Here is a 21,671-nt window from a genome sequence, read left to right as displayed (position 1 = left end):
TTTGGAGTCAAAGAATCGTGTTATTCTAACAATGTTAAAACCTCACAAAGAAAAAGTGCTTTAAATGTTTCCCAGAAGATTTTCTGTCAACACAGGATGTAAGATGCTCTTATTTTACTGTTGCATACATCGTTTTGCTCAGCATACACAACATCGACTAACTGACCTCGTGTGTCTAACAGGCATCTGTGTCAAATGCGGGAAGGGTGTGTATGGAGCCAGCCAAGCCTGCCAGGCCATGGGGAACCTGTATCACACGAACTGCTTCACCTGCTGCTCCTGTGGTAAGTAAGACTGTCCGTTAAGTGAAATAATAGTAAGAACTGTTTCACCATTCAGTCTGCAAATGTGGACGGTAACCCCCCCCGTATTCAACTGGCATGAGTATAGCAGCATTGTGTGTGTTCACCTTTGGTGCATTTTAGCATCAGTGTTTCATCACTATATGATTTTATACTTAGAGCTTGCTCTACTGTCTGCTTTCTATATTTGGAGACAAGGCTGTTGGACCAGATCTACAATGTTAATGGCTTGTCAAAAAATCTGAAGAGTTTACCTCCTGCTAATAAACGACACCTTTAAATCACAGTTGTTGTACTATACTTGATCTCAGCAGTTTCCGAGAAATACAGAAGCCCGGGCTTCAGTCCATTTTTAGCCTGATATTCAAACAAATTTGTTATTTTTCTTCACTTGATTCATTCAGTTTGACTTCATGTTCATGTTACCCGATTTCTTTTTTTTTTTCCGTGGGGGGTTGATATTTTCTGTAACCAATCAATAGCGAGTAGTGCAGATGTCATTAGTGTTATTAGTGTACACCAGGCATTTTCAAGGTTTGACACAGTGGGTCCCCCCTCAGACAAAATTGAGACATTCGTTTGCATTTTGGCGCATTAGCGCCAAATTAGCTGTTAGCAGTTCCTGTTTGCAGTGTACCTGTGGATGTACAGACAACTATTAACGACTCACTTTGATACTGAGGTCTGGATTTATAAGGAGCATCTTTTTTTCTGTGATCTCTAAGTGGATTTTTGGACATTTACTCGCAGCGGACATTGGAGATAATGAAATCCTCGGACAGTGTAAATTATACCAATTCTAAACATATGCGTATCGTTGTCTGCGTGTTCAGACGTGTGCGTGTTATGACTCTGAGGAGGAGTGAGATTTTGATGCGAATTGCGGCAAGGGCCTTTAAGTACCTTTATCGCCTCCATGGACTGTGTATCACTGCCGCACCTGCAGCTGCAACTTCTGACCATGTTGATTAGCGGGACAAGTCCTAACTAACTTGTTGCTCTTCAAACACTGGCGTGCACATGTCTTGTTTCATCTCATGTAGTGGTCGGAAGTTTCGGTAGTGGTTGGTATGAGCAGTTAACGTTTTTCACGAAGAGTGGGGAAATATGTTCATTTAAGACTTGTTATTTCCGTAAGTTAACTTACAACAACCTATACGGCTTTTTCAGTGTCACCAGTATCACCAGCTGTCTATTTGAGGTGGTGTCATAGTCGGGTTCAGAACATCTGCTGCTTGAAAAAACCACAGGCAGAAGTCTGTTCAGTAGAATAACAGGGAAGCTCAGTTCTCTCTGTAGCAGGAACATGCTAATAATGCCACAAAGAAACAAAATGCAGACATTAGTTGGTCTTTAAGACTGTAATTAAATCTGTTCTTCACCTCAAAGTACAGTATAGATTTTGTGTGTGTGTGTGTGTGTGTGTGTGTGTGTGTGTGTGTGTGTGTGTGTGTGTGTGTGTGTGTGTGTGTGTGTGTGTGTGTGTGTGTGTGTGTGTGTGTGACGTCCCTGTCACCCGACTCCAGCCCTTCTCTCCTGTTTCCCGGGGAAACAAGAGGAAGATGTCGGGAGAAAGCTTTTTAGCCAGGTTGCCTCCATTCATATGTGTAATATACATGGATACTGATCCTCCACCCCACCCACTCCGGCTCTGGAAGAGCTGCCTATAATTTACATGTAACCAAAGCCACATACTTTCTGATTTATTGTGTGTCTGAAGAAAAAGGGGCCAGATGCCGAGTGTCCAGTTGCTGAAGTTGTGGGGTTTGCAGTGGAGAAGTAGCCTCTGACCTGGTTAAAATGTTAACTGCTGTTTCAGTAGGCCTAATTATGTTGTAAGGGTTTATGTAGAAGTCAACTTTTATTGCTGAAAGAAAGTAAAAATACTGGCTCTTACAATAAGATCTGTAAAGTAACCAGATTATTTCATCTGAAGACTAAAAATACTCTTAAAAATGACTGGATTACTTATTGGGGAAGGGGTAGTTACACCATAAAATAGCTATGTAGGACTTTATCGCTGTTGGACAAGAAAACCACCGACAGCTCCCGAGAGATTTTTTTTTGTGTAAATTAGAGAAATCGTGTCGACGATTAGTTAACAAGTCATTTTCCGTGCCCAGAGTAGGCCGTTGTTGATAGCTTCACGGGTCATCTCACCTCTCGAGATGGTTTATTGGTAACGTAAACTCTGTGATGTATCATGTGACCTCATGTGAATGGAAATGTTTGCTTTTAAGCAGAGTTCTGAAGACCTCTGAGAAGTGTAGTTTCAATGTGCCTGCGCTTGTCATAACACAATCCGGTGATTTATCAGGAGCTACGTTCTTATGTCCCTGTTTGTTTTTTGTTTTGTTTTGTGATTTTTTTTTTTTTTTTTCCCTTATGCCCCTGAGTAGGGTCCTCCTGGAGTCTGGAGCTCCAGAGTGAGGCTGGGTTCGCTGAGACATTGCTCGCTGGTAGCCTTGGGCTTTGTTTAACCATGCATAATTGAGCCCTCCTCTTGGCTTACTCCCATGGTTGCACCCTTTTTTCATGAAATGGCCAAGAATGCAAACTACCCCCCTCCACTTCAGCCGGCCTTCCCTGGAGGACCTCAATCAGACAGTCACAAAGTATACCAGACCTGCTTATCAGAGGGGGCAGGCCTGGCATGGGCTCACATTAAACAGCACATGCACGGAGAATTGCATGCATACGTGTGCAGACACGCATCGACACAAATGGGCACAGTTTAAGGGTTTAGGGCTGGATTTTGTCCTTGAAGAATTGCCTTAAATACCTCACTTTCTGGATTGTACAGAAATGTTGTGGTGGCATATGGGTTAAATAAATTCAGAGCAGAGCTTCTTCCTCTCACTGCTACTACTGAAGTGCCATGAAACAAGTCATTGGGTCCCTCTGCGGCTGAAATTACCAGGAGTTGCATCTTCCCCAGTTTGCCAGTGAATATATTTTCCCACATAAACACATCTGGTGTGAATTTATATTTCCATGATACTGTGAGGCAGGGTGTTGTTGAAAATAAGCATGCCTTCTCCGAATAAAATAAAAAAAATAAACGCGCTGCTTCAGGTTGGATGAGCAGACTGTCAACCGCAAGGCTGATGACTCATTTCTCTGTTACAGTAATCCAAGCGGTCTCTGAAAGTGCTGGCAGCAGAAGAGAGCTCCGGGGCTTGAATTTCTCAAATCATTCACCACCATCAGTCGCACCTGCCAGGCAGTGGAAATTAGAAAGCTGGAAAATAGGGAATGCTCAGTTCTTTATGTTATGTACCTGGAGTGGTACAGTATGTTTATATGCACACTCATTACAGCGGTGTTATTACAGATAATTGGATTATGACAAAATAAGTAATTACTTTGACCGTGGAAGCTGTCATATAAACCCCATTAAATTAATCTTAAAGATGAACTTAATGTAACTATAATGTAACTGTAATATTTGTGTAACTATAATGCATAGCTCTGAAATAGGCTGATTATAAGATATACCAGCCTATATATAAAATATATTGTTATAAAAGTCAGTTTCTTGTTAGAAACTACCAAGCGTTCTCATTAGCAGGTAGTCAATGAGCCAACAGCTAACAAGCCTGTAGCATTATAGTATTTTTGACACCCCCGATTTAAACTTTCTTGCTTGGGCTTGTAGCCATATAGTTGAGTTCCTCCTCTTCTTTTAATGAATAACGAACAGACTGGCTGCTGTGAGACATGTTGCAACTGTAATCTATATCATGACTTTGCCCTCGATTTGAGCTGCAGCTAAATATTATTTTCACCACTGATTAATCTGTGTTCATTTTTTGGGAGTAAGAGATTGATTACGTAGTAAAATATAAAAAAAAAAATGACAAATACTTATAACAAGAGGGGGAAAATAATTAGATGTTTATTACCAGCGATGTGTGTGCCAGTGTCAATCACAGTGCCTCAGGTTTTTTTCATTTGTTGGCATGGAAAAGTTGAGTGCAGGTGAATTTTTGCGGCTCTGCTTTTGTGCAGACACATGGTACGGGGCATGGCAGACATCACCTGCCAGCGGGGGTACACTTGTGGGCCATATATGTACACTTTAGCTGAATGTAGTCCTCACCATGATGCCTCAGTATTGGTTTGCTCTTTGGAAATGTCATCTGCACTTTCAGCTGGATTACCAAACTGCCAGTCAAGCTCCTCATGAACATGATCTGGACATATTTAATGGTGAGTTTTAAAATTTAACGCATAAAAATACACTAGCAGAAATTTCACAGCTCATCTGCTATCGTACCCTAAACACACTCATACTACTAGATGAGAAAATAACAGAGCATCATAGACTAGAGGATATTATTGACGTCGGATATCCAGTGGGAACTATGGAGAGAAAGCTTTCTCGCCCTCACACACACACACACACACACACATACTCACTCATCTCTCTTTTCCACATCTCTCCTTTTTCTGCACAGTTGAAGACATGTCAGCCTCTGCAGTTCTTGCCACATTTCTCCCATCATTTTGCCTACAGCTGTACTTTAAACCCAAAGTCTGCACCAGCTTTGTGGCTGCACTTTTAAAAGTCTTCCCTTTTTCCCACTTTGTAGTTCTGTCTCTCATTGCTCCCTGTGGTCACACTTTGGTCCCCTCAGAGAGAGGTTACATCTGGTAAAATTTCTATTAGTTGTCAAACAGGTTTGAACATGTCATGATGTCCGAGGTCATTTCTGAAATTAGCTTGGAAAATGAAACTCTTACCAGTAAAGCACTCACCTTACCAGATGTTCTGTGCTGAAAATTGACAAAGAAAGAGGATCCAGAACACACCTCTTCTCCAACGCTCTGGTTGGCCAAATTGGGGTTAAAATGCCTTAATATTTTGTAATCAGAGCATGACATAAGACAGTGTTGCAATTTGTTTTGGTTTCAATATCACCTTGGCTTGCACAAGGGGTGTGGCATTGATTACTGATTAAAATGGATTGATATGTCGCTGATCCTAGTGCTGAACTGCGTCACTCATGGTGGATAATATGCGTACTGTTGCCTGTGCACCTTCCACCGCTGGGTTTTCACAAAAAATACTCCTGAGACTGCAGGGCTGCTCAGGCTCTCCATGGCATGGTTTTAAATAAAATCAGTTCGAAGCTCCTTTGTGAGCAAATCACCACGTTTATCTGTCCTTCTATCCAGGCCAGAGCTCTGGTTTCTCTGCCAGAGACAGAGAACAGAGAGACTGAGTGATGCCTCCCACCAACAAGAGCAAGAGCAATACCTCTCTCTAGAGTGGTTTATTGTCAGTGAAAAAAAAAAGAGGTGATGGAAGTGATACAAATAACAGAATGCATCCTGTTGTTTGTCCATTAGTGTGGATGTATCCATTTTAGCAAACATTGTCTTTTATCTGCATTTGAGTGGAAATGGGAAATGGATTCAGAGGCTTCAAACCTGATGTTGACATGCAGTGAGCTCTTTCAGTGTAAATGCAGGCAAGTCCAGTCTGTGATTAAACACTCAGTAGCTGTTACTCACTCTGACTAATCAACCAGTTAGCACAGCCAGAGTTGGATATGTGCTTGTTTGTAGGTTTTCTGCTGCGAACCGCACCTACTATTCAATCCGGCAGTGTCAAAGATTTCATTTTTGAGGATACGTTGTGTCCTATGTTTAGTTGCAAAGATATAATGAACCTGCCTGTTTCACGTATCTGTGTCTCTGCGTGTAATCCTGATAGTCAAGAAAACTGCAAAATATTTTCATTTCCAGATGAGCACTCTGGAAAATGATAAAACCATATGTCAAGCACAGGGAAACAGCCTTCACAATGAGGAACAGTTATCACATGTTGAAACACATCAACAGGCATATGACCAATGGGAAGTTGACAAATACTTCTATTTGGAATGTGACCTGATTTGACCGACTTTTTTAGCAGCATATGCAATGGAGATTTAGATGTTTCAAAGGTAAAACATTACTTATCTAGTAAAAATTCCCGGTATGTCAGTGTTTGAAATGATTCATAAGTTGAATATCTTATTCCCCATGGTCTACTTACACAAGTACTTTCACATATTTGCTTGATTAGACCTTGTCTTGAGGCAGAAGGGTCGCAGAGACCGTGCTTGGTTGACATCTGTCTGACCCTTGGACTAGTTTTGTTGCACCTGTAAGGTTAAGGCTACGCCCTAATCATTCTTATTGGTTCCTGAAGTTTGGTGGCCTCACGTAATTCCAACATAGTTCCATTCAACGTCAACCTGAGTCAAAGTGTAAATGGACTGTACCTACATTGCGCCTTTCTAGCTTTTTTGACTCTTATTGACCAATCAAAGCGCTTTACACTAAATGCGGTTCACCCATTCACACACACATTCATATATCTCATTCATACACACAGGCACAGCCATCAGTAGCAATTTGGGGTGCAGCGTCTTGCCCAAGGACACTTCGACATGCGGGAATGCTGAGAATCAAACCGCCGACCTTCCGATTAGTGAACGACTTGCTCTACCTCCTGAGACACAGGTGACCCAAATTAGCTAGAATAGGTGAGACCAGCTGTATAGGTGTGCAGGGCCTTTAAAGTACCATCGAACAAAACTGTCTTGCACCCGAGAAGGACATGATGTCGCGGGTTCAACATAGGTAGATAAATACTGATCATACCACAACAAGATTCCCCAATTTTCAAACACATCATGCTTCAATATTGCAGTTTCTCTTCAAAGTTAAACAAAGTTGAAACCAATTGTCAGATTTGTCATTCGCATGGGCGTCAATTGAAGTAAGTGAGAAATGGACTGAACATTTGCAGACACAAGTGCATCTCTGACCTCGACATAGAAGAAGGGTTTTTCACTCGTTGGCTAAAGCTATGTTTTTATAATACTTTGTTACCTTTTTTGCCCTGAGTCAAGTCTCACAGGTAGACTTAAAGGTCAGAATGCATATAAAGAAATTCTGTTGTCTTCACTTATTTTAACAGACTTGAACCCCAGCCTTGACACTAACCTGAACCCTTTGCAGGTGCCAGCCAGCCTTTGGTCAAGGCAAGCAAGTCCCAGGTTGCTAGTGCATCAAGTGTGTAATATCATCATTACACCTGTAACTTGCCAACAAATACAACAAGGGTTTGATCCAGGCTTAAAAGGGATAAAAAGAAACAAAACCTTGAGACCATAAAACAAGGGTGAACATCCTTCTTCAATAACTTTAAAGAACTCAGTTGTCAGTGCCAACTGCTCTGTGGAACACTTATGGTTAGGGTAGCTGAAAAGCTATCTATAATTTAATTTCAGGAGCCATGAAAGAGTCCACATGTCCCACATGATGCAAGGCAGAGGGAAGGACGGCTCAGACAGACATTAACAGTGCATGAAGAAATGCTGCCCCCTCATTCATTTAGGTGAAACTACTGCATTGAAGTGTTTGGTTCTAAACCCCCAGGAAAACCTATAAAAAACTTAAATCTATTGAAATTGAACTCTGTGGTGCAATATCTTTCTCCACACAGCCTTTGATGGCTTCCAGTAAATGTTGCTTGTTTATTCAGGGAAACAAGCGCGTTTCAGTTTGATATGTGTGAGCAGGCTAAACCCAACCGTACAGCTGTACCAGAGGAAAATTTAGCTGAATAATACCTTTTGCCATGTTGACACATCAGTCCTCTTTAACCAGACCAATACTCATTTCCACGGCAACACCACCATTTAAATAGTGCATTAGCAGGACAAGCTGTAATTCCTAAATGACCAATAATTGCAAGAAACCAGCATTAAGGATCGCAGAGGTCAGGGTCTTAAAGCCTCAGCAGTAATGCTCTTACCATAGTGTGAGCAAGTAGAGTGAGAGGGGAAAATCATTCATCATTGTGTATCATCATTAATCATACTGAAGCAATTGTTTTTGGCTCACAATCCAAGTTACCACGTTCAGTTATATTAGCTGTTCAAAAGGAATTATTCTGTTTTTCCAGCTCGTTTAGGCCCAGTAATTCAGTTTTTGATCATATATATTTGTCATACTGTATATTCACATTGGACGGATTTCATTCTCTGTTTTTTTACTAGTTATAGTTAAAAATAGAGGTCTATTTTGAGAGTGATAAAATGGATTGTGCATTTAATTTTCTCTGCAGCGCTGTCTGGTGACAAAAGGCCAGAAGAGAGAGAGGCAGGCACGGAGCCCTCCCCCTCCTTTTCTCGGTGAGGGAAGTGGGCAGAGAGCGGGTGTTGGAGAGGTGCGGGGGGTTGAATGGGACCAGCTAGTGACCTCAGGCAGAAAGAATGTCCCCGTTTGCTCAGTCGGCCCGCTCCCCTAGCAGCGCTCCACACAGTCATCAGCACTGAGGCCTTTGTGTTCACCTTCCAGACCCCAAACTCCAGAGCAGAGGCCACAGACGAGCACACAGCAACACCTCGCAGCCCCTGCTGCTGCACTGTTCACTATAATCTCACTGTTCCTGCAAGTTTAGTCTCTTCTAAGTCCTGGTTTTGAAGACAGTGTCTTCTAAGAATTGCTTCACACGGAGTTCTTCCTCAGTCCTGCTTTTCACTTTGCTCCATGCTACCAAAATGCTAATTGCTGCTCAGTCTCAAAGTCTTAAAAGTCTCACCTATTGTGTGGACAGCATTCCTCGGCCGCTTCAGCCATTTATGTGGGTGTTAATGTATTGCCATCTCCCAGCATTGTGACACTGTGTTTGTGTGTGAAATACAGCGATTGCATAAATTTCAGTGTTAAAAAGAGGAGGGGGGGCACGTCTTTCCCATGCTGGGACACCCATAAAATCAATGGTGGCTCGGGACGACAATTAAATCTGACTAATCCAGCAGATTTATGAGATCCATGTGCTTCGTCTGCCAGCCTCGGGTGAAGTCATCGTGCTGCCAGAGAAACACCGCTGCTGTTAAATGAATTTGAATGGGCGAGCTGTGAGGGATGCATGGCAGGGGGCTGCAGAAGCCAGGCCGCAGCAGAATTTCCTTGTTAGATTGGATTCAGATTTGGATTCTGATGAATGAAAGCTCACCCAAAGGAACTCAGCCTTCAGACTCTCCCCCCATTTGCGGACAGCTCAGCAGGCTGAACCTGGGCCCACTGTGCTGTGGGCATGTTTCACTGGATGTGTTTGTGTGTCGTAGAGCTCTGGCTATTGATTGTTTTAATTATATTTAGTCAAAAAAGACAAAAGACCACCAGCAGCCAAGAAAGTCTTCATTTAATAACGATGTGGAAAAATGAGTAAAGCCAATATTGGGAGCAAAAGTCTGGTCTTGTATCTTGATAAATGAAAGTTTTTAGTGGATAATCACATTGATACCTCTCAATATGCTAATTGTTTCAGCACTGCCTGTGTTCGTGCATGTGTCAAAGTTGGGGACATCCTCCCTCCAGTCTGCTATTGTTGGCCTGTCTGTGAGCGTTGCACAATGGCAGGGTAGGGAAGAGGAGAGATTCTGGGGGGAGGTTTGGAAAGCAGCCTGCTGTATTGATTGTGTATGGGTTGTGAATGAACTCCTGTTAGGATCAATGGTCGAAGTCATTAAACGGGAGCACAAGCCCATCCATCCATCTGCTCTGTAGTAGAAGTACACATTTTCTTTGCAGACTAATAGATTTCTGCTTTATTAGGCAGCACATAGCTATCAGGATGCATTGACATGCATCAACAATTAGGAGACAGATCTACTATAAGCTTATTTTGTTCTTTTTAATACACAGCGTACATAGAAAGTTGGAGGACTCACAAGACTTGTAATGACAAAAAAAAAAAAAAGATCAAAGAAACTGAGATATCCTAACTTCTACTCCCTGGTATTTGTCAGTATCCAAAAATGCGCTATCCTATATTTCCTGCTTGGTAACATGATTTAAGGCAGGTCCCTGCCTGGGAAATGTACATGTCTTTCAAATTTTTCAACCACAGTTTATAAAGCAGGCTTTCACCCACAGTCACCCACAAGTGCATTTTAAGGCCTGCTCACACCAGAAAGTGATACGGTGAAATCAGTCTATACATCTCTTGGTCCTTGGTGACATAGTGACTGTACTCGCTCAGCTGTTTGGTGAACTGCTGTAGCTGGCGACCTAACCGTTAACCCGCTAGTTAGTCATCACAATAGCTCCTGGAGCTTCTCTCTATTTTCTCTCTAGTGTTCTGTTTACTTCCCCATGGCATTTTGTACAATAAAAAGAGGAGAAATAAAGCTAACAGTCACTTAGCAAAGGTGTTTGTGTTTAGACAGGTTGCTGATGCGACAGCAACTTCGCTGAGTTTCTTTAGAAGATTTATTTGTAACGTTGACTCCTGTCTCATAAGTGTCAATTTGGCCATAGTTCTTATGTGGAACAGTTTTTATTTCGACACAGGAGATTGCAAAATAGCTAATCAAGCTACAGTAACTTCCTTTATTTTGGACTCTCCAGCTCTCCGTTACCTCAAAGGTCAGCAGTGTCAAGACAGCTTGCTACTGGTCAACCTTGTGAAAGTTCACCAAAGCTGAACGCAATTTGAAAATTCTGCTTGGATTTTCTCGCCCAAGCAAGCAAATTCACTAATTGTAATGATTCCACTGGAAGGAACCGAATTCGCCAGAAACTTTTGCCATTTTAAGCGCTGATGTGACTAGCCCTTTAGTGAGGTTGGGCACCGATGTTGGGTGACAAGGCCTGCCTCACACTCTGCGTTCACAGTACATCACAAAGGCGGGCATTTGGTTTAAAACAGTGCTGTGTGTAGGCCAGTGAAGTTCCTCCACAATATATTAATATTCCCCTTTTTTGGAGCTAAGGGTCCCAACCCAAATTATGAAAATCAACCCCAGACCAAATGTACATAAAAGGGGTGTCCATATGCTTTCTGCCATATAGTGTATCTGCAGCAGCACATGGGCTAAACTCTTGAATTTCATTCTTGAGTATGTTGATTTAATTCTGTTGACTTTCTTTTCAGGCAGGAGGCTGCGAGGGAAAGCGTTCTACAACGTCAACGGAAAGGTGTATTGTGAGGAGGATTTCCTGGTAAGTCAACTGTGTGTTCATGATCATTGATTTTGTTGTGTGATGAGAAGATTAACTGATAGCCCCATATCATTGCCTCATGGTGGGGTAAATGAGGAGCGGGTGGAGCAGCGAACGAGGGATTAGGATCTCCAGCTGCATTCTGCAACCCTCCAGAGGAAACCGGCATCGCAGTTACAAATAAGAGTCAAGCACCACCCCTCCAATTCACACTAATTTCCCCCGAATTTCCCAGAGGAGCTCAATTACCCCACATGCTGCTCCCCAACACTTACAATTAAGAGTGGGAGGAGGCATGTAGGACAGCTTTAGCTCTCAGGGCCCTGGTCCATCTGCTTCAGGTTAACAGGGCAGACACGGGGCCTGCTTTCATGGCGCCTTCGCTTAGAGTCAGAAATATTGTAATACTAATTTTAATGTAAATGAACACAACAACATGCTAATGAAAGAATAACATTTCTGATAATCAAGTTTTGTCTACTGCAGCTGTATGTGATGTTAGAACTAAGACTTAGAACATTTGACTAAAATGTGGCAGAGTTTGATTCCGACCGTGGAGGAAGGAGCTTACAAAAGGTTCCTGTACCATAAACTTCATAATACATGGGCTAATCTGGTGTCAGTACTTCCTGTTTTTAGGCAGCTTCCCCTTCTCCAGTTAGTTTGGAAATACTAAAAATTCATATTATGCAATTTACAATCAGTACCTCTCAGTGATAAACTGATGCTGGAGGACAGATGACAGTAGGAGACCAATCTCCATCCACCTGCCTCTTATGACTGAGAGTTGAACAGTCTGACCTGTCAACCCAGGGGTGTTTCAGGGATGGGGGGAAGTAGTGGCAGATGGCAGATCTGGAGTAGAGCTGTCATGGGCAGGAGGGAGGCTGCCCATCACCACCTCCCACCTCCACCTGGTAGCCATGTCTCCTCTACAAAACCGAGTCATCAGGTCAGGACCCCAAGGGGTTTGTGAGCTGCAGATGGCCACTTTCATCATCTGCCGGAGGTCCAGCTTTAAGGGAAAGGAGCTATCGACCGGTGTTTTGTTTCCTGTAACACACAAAAGGCACTTCACACCCGGTGGGTCTTGGTGGAGATGCTCACTGTCTAAACATGGCAGATCCCAAATGTGGATGGATGTAACTAAATGAATGTAACGGCAGTGCAGAAAAACAGGAGACGCCTTATTCAGCAGGATAAAAATTAAAACATGTATTAGGTAAGAAACCACAGGTCTCTGCTGCCTGGCTCTGCATTTCAGCCGAGAGACAAAGGATTCTGAAAGAAACATTTTCATGTTAATTTTAAGAGCGCAGCAGCGCCCTCTATAGATGACTCTGAGACTGAAACATGCTCATGCATCAAGTGTGAAGCAGGTCATGTCCTACTGATTGCATGGCCAGCACAAAATTTTCCAGAATTCACTCCTGAGGATAATAAATCTTGTGTCTTGTCTCAACCACAGTACTCTGGTTTCCAGCAGACAGCTGAGAAGTGCTTCGTGTGTGGTCACCTCATCATGGAGATGGTAAGAGCTTCATCTCATGTAAGGCAGAGTCCACGTGAGTTATGGGGGGGGGGTTTCTAGCGTGTCTTTTAGTATACAACTGGACTGGCAGGGCATTGTGCTTGATATATGAATAATATTTCTAATTTTTCTCCTGCTCTATGCATTATTGTGTTCTATATTAAGTAAAGCAGAGTTACCATGATATTGTACAGAAATAGCCTGCATTCCAACTTGGTTTATTTAATTTTTGAATCTTCTTCCTCACAATCTTGGGCTTTATTGACTTCAGGGACCTCCGTGATAACGAAGCTCTTCCTGACACTTGACATTACACCACCCTCACTGAATTTATGTTTTTAATCTGGACTTAAAGAAACCTCCCAGATGGCAGCCCATTGTTTGAGACTGCATGAACTCAGTGGCCTCACTCCCAAGTCTTACTGTTATCTTGCGTGTTTTTTCTACGTGTGTGGGTGTCTAGATCCTCCAGGCACTGGGCAAGTCCTACCATCCAGGCTGTTTCCGCTGTGTGGTGTGTAAAGAGGGTCTAGATGGAGTGCCTTTCACCGTGGACGTTGAGAACAACATCTACTGTGTCAAAGACTACCACACGTAAGGAGAGAGTGTCTCTGCTCCCTGCACTGATAAAATCTGATTACTGCATAACAGAATGTGGCCTGGGATTGGCAGACAAACACTTTGAAAATTTCAAACATGAAATGTAAGGTACTAACTCTGCTCCCGTGGATGTTATTTGTTATTTGTTTGAACCAGTATTATACTGGTATTTATTTGGAAAAATGTGTGTAAAGTTTGGAATAAGAAGTCAGGTGATGTACATAACACAGGAACTGGTGTGAATATTCCAGTTTGTAATTTTTGTTGTCTCTTCCATAACAGGGTTTTTGCTCCCAAGTGCGCCTCCTGCAACCAGCCTATCCTTCCAGCCCAGGTCAGGAGCCTGTCTAAATGCATGCAACTTCCAATACATCTCACGTATATATTAAGGTTGTCATCTCCAGGAAATATGCTCTGCTAAAAATCCTCTCCTGGTTGAACAAATCCACCACAATGTATTGAACTGACCAACCAAACAACCAACTATATAAACACATGAGCTGGCTAACAAAACTAAAAAGTCTTAAATGTTAAATAGCAGATTTAATGAATTAAAATGTAACTATCAGGATGAGAATTTTTACAGGTTGGATTACAAAGACAAAGATGTAAAGATTTACATCAGATGAGATTTTTTTTTTTTTTTTTTTCCCTACATTTTCAAAGGGAATATACAGTAGACAAATGTGCGTCAGGTCTTAGATCATCTTGGTTTCTATTAATATTCCACTCAGCAAACAAAGTATTAATATCTCTCTCATAAACTCGGCAGCAGCAAGATTATAAGATAAAACTTACAAAGAAAAACATTGAAATACAAAATTAAAACTGAGCTACAATTATCTGTCTGAAATCCTATCTCAGTTTATACTACTCCCGCCAAAACTACTATGACGTAAACTACAAACAAATCAATCTAAATGTAATAAAAGTAGTAAAAGTTTCTTTAATAAAAGTGGAAAAACAAAGCAGAACAACCAAAAAAAAAATCCAAACTTTCTCCTTCTGTTTGCCATAAAACCATGTATGCTAGGAGCAGTTCTGGTATATTGCTCTGTACTGAGGGGAGGAGGTTGTGTGTGTTGCTTCGGAACACGTGGCAGCTGCAGGGATCAGACCTCAGACCTGCTGGTTATTGGACCAACACCTTAATGAGACACTAGACTGATGTAATGTGAAGGTCTGACTGTTTGTTTGTCCCACCAGGGCTCTGAGGAAACCATCCGGGTTGTTTCTATGGACAAGGACTACCATGTGGAGTGTTACCACTGTGAGGTGAGATACTCCTCCTGCCTGTAGTCTGTCCACACTACACACACACACACACACACACACACACACACACACACACACACACACACACACACACACACACACACACACACACAGGGTATGAGTAAGAGCAGTCTACCATTCATGTGGTTTGACTAGAGTCAATTTAGCATCACTGTGTATGATTCAACTTTTCAGGCCGTTATGAAATCACTGAGACAACACGCACACAAATATTTGCACACACAAGTCACACTGTTGAGCTACACACACACCTGATCATGCACAAACACACACAAATGCACATCCACTCAATCCCTTAAACACAGTGAAGAGCTGCAAATCGTGGGATGAGACTAGACTTTGTACTGGCATGTGTGAATCACCGTTCTTGTGGAATGAATGAGACACACACAGAAAAATCATACAGACAGATACCACCCCGAGTTTACAGCACAACACTGGGACTCACTGACAAAGCAAATTCCAGCACTGAGTTCTGAACTCAGCTGGGGACTTGTTGCTTAAACCGGACTTGTGAAATCCCAGTCATCCTGCCACTCAACTCCATGGGATTTTTTGTACTTCAAGTGTGACAGAAAAGTTTAGTGAAGCAAATTATCACTTCATGCCACCCTGCGTTGATTCTGCTTTTTTTTTTTTCCTGAATTGTAAATAATTAATTTACAAACAGGTGATTTCTACCTACTTCATGAGCAGGATAAGACCTGCTAATTTCTCTGAATAGCTAACATTCCACTTCACAGAAATGGATCATATTCTTATGTAAGCAGTGGCTAATCCTTCATCTGAGCTCTGGAGGACATAGGAAGGGTAAAGTCCAAAACTGAATCATCCTGGAGATGGTAAACTCATTACATGTTTTTTCTTTTAAAAAAAAATATTTTAACATTATTCAATGCTGAAAAGAAAATAAGGTCAGTTTATGTAATCCCTCCAACATGTTCAGGGCCCAACCCAGAGTCTCATCCCTTTCAGACGTGCACAGAATTCCTCCGCAGGTTCAAAGTAGTGTAGTGCTTGCATCCTTGTCAAACCTACACGGACATTTAAGAGAAATACAGCAAAGAAAATACTCAAGACCACAAGTCAAGACCGGTGCCTGTCTGGTGCACTAGACTGGCTTTATTCATACTTCTTTAATCCCTTTGGACATCTGAACTCTAATCCCGCGCACCGTCTTTGAAGGGAAATACACTTACTTACTTTCTGGCAGAGAGTTAGATGAGAAGATCGATAACACTTTCATGCCTGTTGGCTAAATATGAAGGTTAGCCAGCAGCGGATTATCTTATTTTAGCACAAAGGCTGGAAATAGAGGGAAAAAGTTAGCCTGGCTCTGTCCAAAGATAACAAAATCCATCTACCAGAACCTGTTAAGCTCATCAATTAACATCCTATATCTTCTTCGTTTAATCTGCACCAAAACCAAAGTGTGAAATATGTCGAGTTAATTAATGAGCTTTGGAGGTGCTGGTGGGCACATTTTTTTTTACCTTTGAAAAGAGCCAGGCTAGCTGTTTCCCCAGTTTCCAGTCTTTGTGCTAAGCTAAGCTAAGATGCTGCAGACTGTAGGTTCATATTTAACAGCCAGAGTTTATCGATCTTCTCATCCTTCTCAACCGTTCTGTGAAAAAGTGTATTCCCCAAAATGTCAAACTATTTCTCTAAGAAGATGTATTAACAAAGCACACGCATGTGTGGGTTTGGTTGTTGATTGTCTCTGTGCTGTGTTCATGTTTCTGTCTTTATGTCACTCTTTCAGGACTGTGGTCTCAAGCTAAACGACGAGGAGGGCCACCGCTGTTATCCGCTGGAGGGCCACCTGCTCTGCCACAGCTGCCACATCCATCGGCTCCAGTCGCAGGTCCCTGCCCACCCGCCCCCCAGCTACCCCCTCCATGTCACCGAGCTGTGAGGGGGGAGGAGGGTGGGCAGCAACCAAGCCCTGCCTCCCAGGTGATCTGGGACACTAACAGTGGGCTAAATAAGGCCTGCATCCCCTCCAGCAGTTCCAGGGAAGCCTCTGTGTGGCCATGCAAGCTTCTGCCCCTGTCCTAGACTGGACAGCCAGACCATGGACTAACACACACAGTGCAGCTACCACCACAAGCCCTGCTGTCACATGACAGGGCTGGGAAAAAGGGTCTCCCTCCTCCTCCATCTGTGGTCCTTTCCTCCCCCCTTCCCCTAGGGTACCTAACCCTGACAGCCAACACGCCGGCTCATCCAGAGGCCCCTGGTGACGTCACTCCTCCTGACCCCTGCACATTCATCAAAGGGATGGTTTTTGGATTGGAGGAAAGAATGAAAACTCCTCTCTCTCCTTGCTTCCCTCTCTTCCCTTTCCATGTTTTTCATTCCTGTGCTCTGACTGAAGCAGTTTACAGCACTGGACTCACCAGCACTGTCACGTCTGAGAACGCTGCTGATCTCGGCGTCAGGAAGGCCAGGGAACGAGCCACTACATTCCAGTGCTGGCTGGACCGGACAGGCCCCGGGGTGGGCATGCCGTGCCTTCTGAGCGGGCCCTCTCTGTGCAGCTACTAACACTGAAATGGAGCCCTTCTAAAGGCTATGCAAAGGACACCCATTATCACCACACAGGGCAATGAGAAAAAAACTGTTGACTCATCGCTCCTCACCCTGCACCACCCCAACATAACAGATGCACCGTAGCACCACGAGCCCAGAGGACCGACTGACATTCCACTTAGAAATCTTAGCTGAGACCTCGAGAGATTCACAAGCAGTGTCTTAATTAATGATTATATTATGACAGAAAAAGAAAATTTTAGATGCACATAGATTGTCTTTTATATATGAATATATATTTTGCAGATGTTTTCCACATAAGATCGTAGATGTAGATTCTCTCTTTCTTTTTTTTTTTTTTTTTGTTTTTTTGTTGTTGCTGCGCTCGTGATGGAGGTGAAACACGCTGCCTGTCACGCAGTCTGAAGCCTCTGAAGTCTTTGGGTCTGTTGTATCATTTCTCCTCCAAAGCACAGAGCCTCTTCATATCTGTCATTGGCTCAGAGATCCACAGGCTTTGTAGGAGCAGACTTGGCTCAAATAGTATTTGCCTGCAGTTGTTTTATTCCTCTTTGAGTCCCAAATGTGAGTTCCCAAATCTGGCAGCAAATTAGTTTGTTTTACAAGGCATAACCCCTCCCTCTATTGACTGCAGACAGCTGTAATACGTCAAACATTTCTGCAAAACTTTAAATGTTATTGTATTATGTTTAATCTTAAGCATTGTACTTATTGTTGATGCCATAAAATTTGAAAGTATAAGTGAATTGAAAAATGTTTTTAACAATTGGAAATGGCATAGATCTTGATCATTGTATATATTTGCGTTCCAGTTGATGCTAGTGCTCTATGTTTTAAACATACAGGCTGAACAGATTTAACCGTCCCAGCACACCGGCTTCAATGAGGCAGCATTAAAAGCTCTATGTGACGTTTTTTGTATATTTTTCTTTACAAGTTTCGTAATTAATTCCCTCAAAATGTAGCAAATTAATTTATCTTAACAAAGTCTGACCTTCTGTCAAGTGTGCCACTGTTGTGCCAAACCATCTCACAGAGCTGTAGGATTAATCTGAGAAATCTGAGATTTTAACAAGAAATAAGTCTTTAAATACAAACATTTAGGCCTTTTGGCGGAAGACTAAAAGACACTCAGCAGTTGTCATAGAAGGCAGAGACAATACAAACTGTTTTTACTCTGATGGTAAATGTATGTTAAAAACATACAGGAAGATAAATAGACCATTGTACACCATGTTGTGTGCTACAGGGGCCTCCTCAGAGGCAAAAAGATCTGGACTATTTGCAGTTAGATTTATGCAATTTCAATAAAAATAGCCATGCATATGTGTCGGTAAAATTTTTATATATTTATACTGCAACAATGCTTTGACTGGCAGTCTGAATTGCTCTGTAGGTTAACCTGAAATCATTTGGAGACTTAAATGATTTTTTTTTTTTTTTTTTTGACCAGCCGGCAGGAAGTAGCTACATTCCTTGAAAAGAGATAAATGTGAAAGATCTCAGCTAAATTTGAAAGTAATTTTCTGTCAGTGACACTTCCCACGCCACTGTCTGAATGTGGCATATTGCCATCTGGTACTCAAAGAAGAATAAAACATTGCATGACTGTTTTCAAATACCGTTTGCTCCAGGTCCGTTCAGGACCCTGTTTCCTGGTATGTTTTGCAGACACTGGTTTTTGTCACATGAGCACTGAGAACACAGTGCGTTCCGACGAGGAACCTCCACTTGTCCGCATGCCTTAGGACAGAACAGGTATGTTTGTGTGTCTCGCTCATGGGCCTGTACCACGAAGCGAGTTCAACTTAGCCTGGCTCTCCTGGGGTTACCTGGCGTCACTGAGCTGAACGCCGGCCGTCCTGGATGACCTGTATCACGAAGCTGGTTACCAGCTGGCTGTATTTAACTCTGTTAAATACAGAGTTAACAGAGACATCGTATTTGGCTGCAGTGATGGCATAAGAGTGTAAAAGCATTGACACTGTCAGGAATCTTAGTAGAGTTCAAATGCAGCTGTGGGCGTCATTATGTAGTTATTTAGTGGTAAACTCTCCCTCTGTTTCTTTGTTTGAATCTGTTTTAAAACCAGTGACAAATGGAAAGCTTGGAACAGCAAAACGATTCTGCTCATCTATGAAAATGTCTATTGCTCTTTATTATTTGTCACTTTATCGCAAACTCTTTTTGTCCATGTCGGGATCCCGTAGGGATGATGACTCTGCTTTTCCAGTGATCTGATTGGTCAGTGGCCAGGCTGTTGACAGGTTTTGATCTGATCCTCTGAATTCAGCCTGCTCTGGAGCAGGTTAGCCCTGTGGCATAGGTTATCGTGGTGATTTACCCCAGTTAAAAGTGAGCCAGTGTTAACCCGAGTTAAGCCCAAAGATAGCTGGATGACCCCCTAATCTGGCTTCGTGGTACAGGCCCCTGGTCTGCAGTGAAGTCTGCTGTTGTGGTCTGGGGGGATGGCCCTGAAAACCTGGAGCTGCTGGTCCCACCCACATTTTTAGGGAGTCCCCCCACCATGTTTCCCTTGCTGGTTGTGTGCGTGCGTGCGTGCGTGCGTGTGTGTGTGTGTGTGTGTGTGTGTGTGTGTGTGTGTGTGTGAGAGTGTGCGGGCAGGCACTTGCATGGATGTGTTTCAGTTAGTACTGTGTGTATGTGTATATATGCAAAACTAAATCTACATGAGACAAAAATGAACAAGTAAATAAACTTGAAACTCTGAGTTGTGGTGGTGCTGGAAGAATAGTCTCACCCCTCTCCACTGGGTTTCTGTTAATAAAGGGGTTTTAGAGGATTGGCCCTCGATAGATCATTCCCTCTACATGAAAGGTTACAAGCCTGAATTCAAGATATTTTAGGGAACTTCTGCTTTTGAGGAAAACTCTGCTTCATCCCTGCCCCAAGTAAATCTGAGCTGCTGCACATTTATGCAGATAAACCCCAACTATGTGTGCTTACTTCAAATATGAGCAAATTGTGTAAATGTCTTAAGTATGTATTCGAGAGTGTGTGTGTGAGTGTGTTTGTGTGTGAGTGTGTTTGTGTGTTTGTGTGTGTGTGTGTGTGAGTGTGCGTGTGTGCGTGTGTGTGTGCGTGTGTGTACTAGTGGCAGGGCCATGGCACATGCATCTCACTGTGTTTTCTGGGCAGCAACGCATCCAACACAGTGACCCCTGCTCTTTCTGTTATAACCCAGCGATGATTTTGATGTTGCTGTCTGTCCACCATGTGCTTTGTTCCAGATGTTTGTGGCTAATTCTTGGTGTTTGTTTTAACTTTGATCTAGTACCACGTCGATGGGGGTTTACACATCACATGTTCCAGGAGCTGATAATCGTATGATCCTATGACTGTAGCACTCTGGTATTCAGTCCGGAGCAAAACAATCGCCAACTATTATTTGCAAACACTGGCCCAGCTCTTATTCATACTGTGATACTGTAAAAGACACAGGCCTGAATAAATACTACTGAATGTGTCACAGACAGAGACTGAAGCAGAGACTGAAGGCAGGGGTCACCACAGACAGAAAGTGCTTTTTAATGTAACCTGATGTAATGAGATTCATTCGAATGTAATAATGGTTAGTGTTTGTTCTCCTCCCAGTTGTATATTTGTAAAAGCAGAAAAGAAAAGGACTGCATACTGTACGTGAGACATTCCTTTTGTCGTTGGATGTGTTTGACCTCAACTTTGTACAAGGGTTCTGGTCAAGTAATGTGTGCTATACTTGAAGAATGAGGTATTTTCTGGACTTCTGTGCACAATATCAACCCCCAAGAAAAACTTAACAAGACCAGAGTGTATCCCCATTGAAAGATGTTTTAATTCCCCCGTTTAAAAAGTACTACTTAAGTTTCTATTGCATAGCACACAGGTAGTTACCCTGTACATAAAGAGGCTAGTTTTTTATTTTATTTTTCTGTCAAAAATCACTTGGAAAGAGAAGACTGTTTCTCCTACTGGTAGTTCCAATAAGCACATCTCGACACCTGTCACACATCTTTTGTATCTCTAAGTGTTTGATTACCTAGATGGTTCATAAAAAAAGGAAACTAGATCTATTTATCTAAACATGAAAAAAGTCTAAAGTTATTTAATGTATTAAAAATCGGGACGTATCATTTAACTGTAGATGACATAATCTGCTTTTTCAATAAAGTGGTTTTGTAGCTAACTGCAAAAAATGTCTTTTTTACTCTTTTACTTTGCTATTCGTCTGCTTTTTGTTGTTTTTACCAAATTACGTTATGTATTTCTACATATTATATATATATATATATATATATATATATATATATATATATATATATATATATATTTATACAGTATAAAATCTGCCACCACAAAGTTACATGCAGCTACAA

The 21,671-nt window shown here is 42.3% G+C and overlaps 1 protein-coding gene across 1 annotated transcript in view; it reads left to right on the top strand.

The window, feature by feature from the left end:
* Nucleotides 1-21,461, top strand: part of LOC120794015 (WT1 interacting protein) — a 30,058-nt gene extending 8,597 nt beyond the window's left edge. The window contains exons 2-8 of the mRNA XM_040134549.1: nucleotides 183-284; nucleotides 11,248-11,315; nucleotides 12,784-12,846; nucleotides 13,310-13,440; nucleotides 13,729-13,780; nucleotides 14,653-14,721; nucleotides 16,505-21,461. Coding sequence (XP_039990483.1) covers nucleotides 183-284; nucleotides 11,248-11,315; nucleotides 12,784-12,846; nucleotides 13,310-13,440; nucleotides 13,729-13,780; nucleotides 14,653-14,721; nucleotides 16,505-16,657 — 638 coding nt within the window. The 3' untranslated portion in view covers nucleotides 16,658-21,461. The remainder of the gene's footprint in view (nucleotides 1-182; nucleotides 285-11,247; nucleotides 11,316-12,783; nucleotides 12,847-13,309; nucleotides 13,441-13,728; nucleotides 13,781-14,652; nucleotides 14,722-16,504) is intronic.
* The last annotated feature ends 210 nt before the right edge of the window (nucleotides 21,462-21,671 follow it).

This window comes from Xiphias gladius, chromosome 1, assembly GCF_016859285.1.
Source record: "Xiphias gladius isolate SHS-SW01 ecotype Sanya breed wild chromosome 1, ASM1685928v1, whole genome shotgun sequence".
NCBI lineage: Eukaryota > Metazoa > Chordata > Actinopteri > Istiophoriformes > Xiphiidae > Xiphias > Xiphias gladius.
The sequence above is the reverse complement of the archived record's forward strand: the minus strand, read 5'-3'. Positions and strand labels throughout refer to the sequence as shown.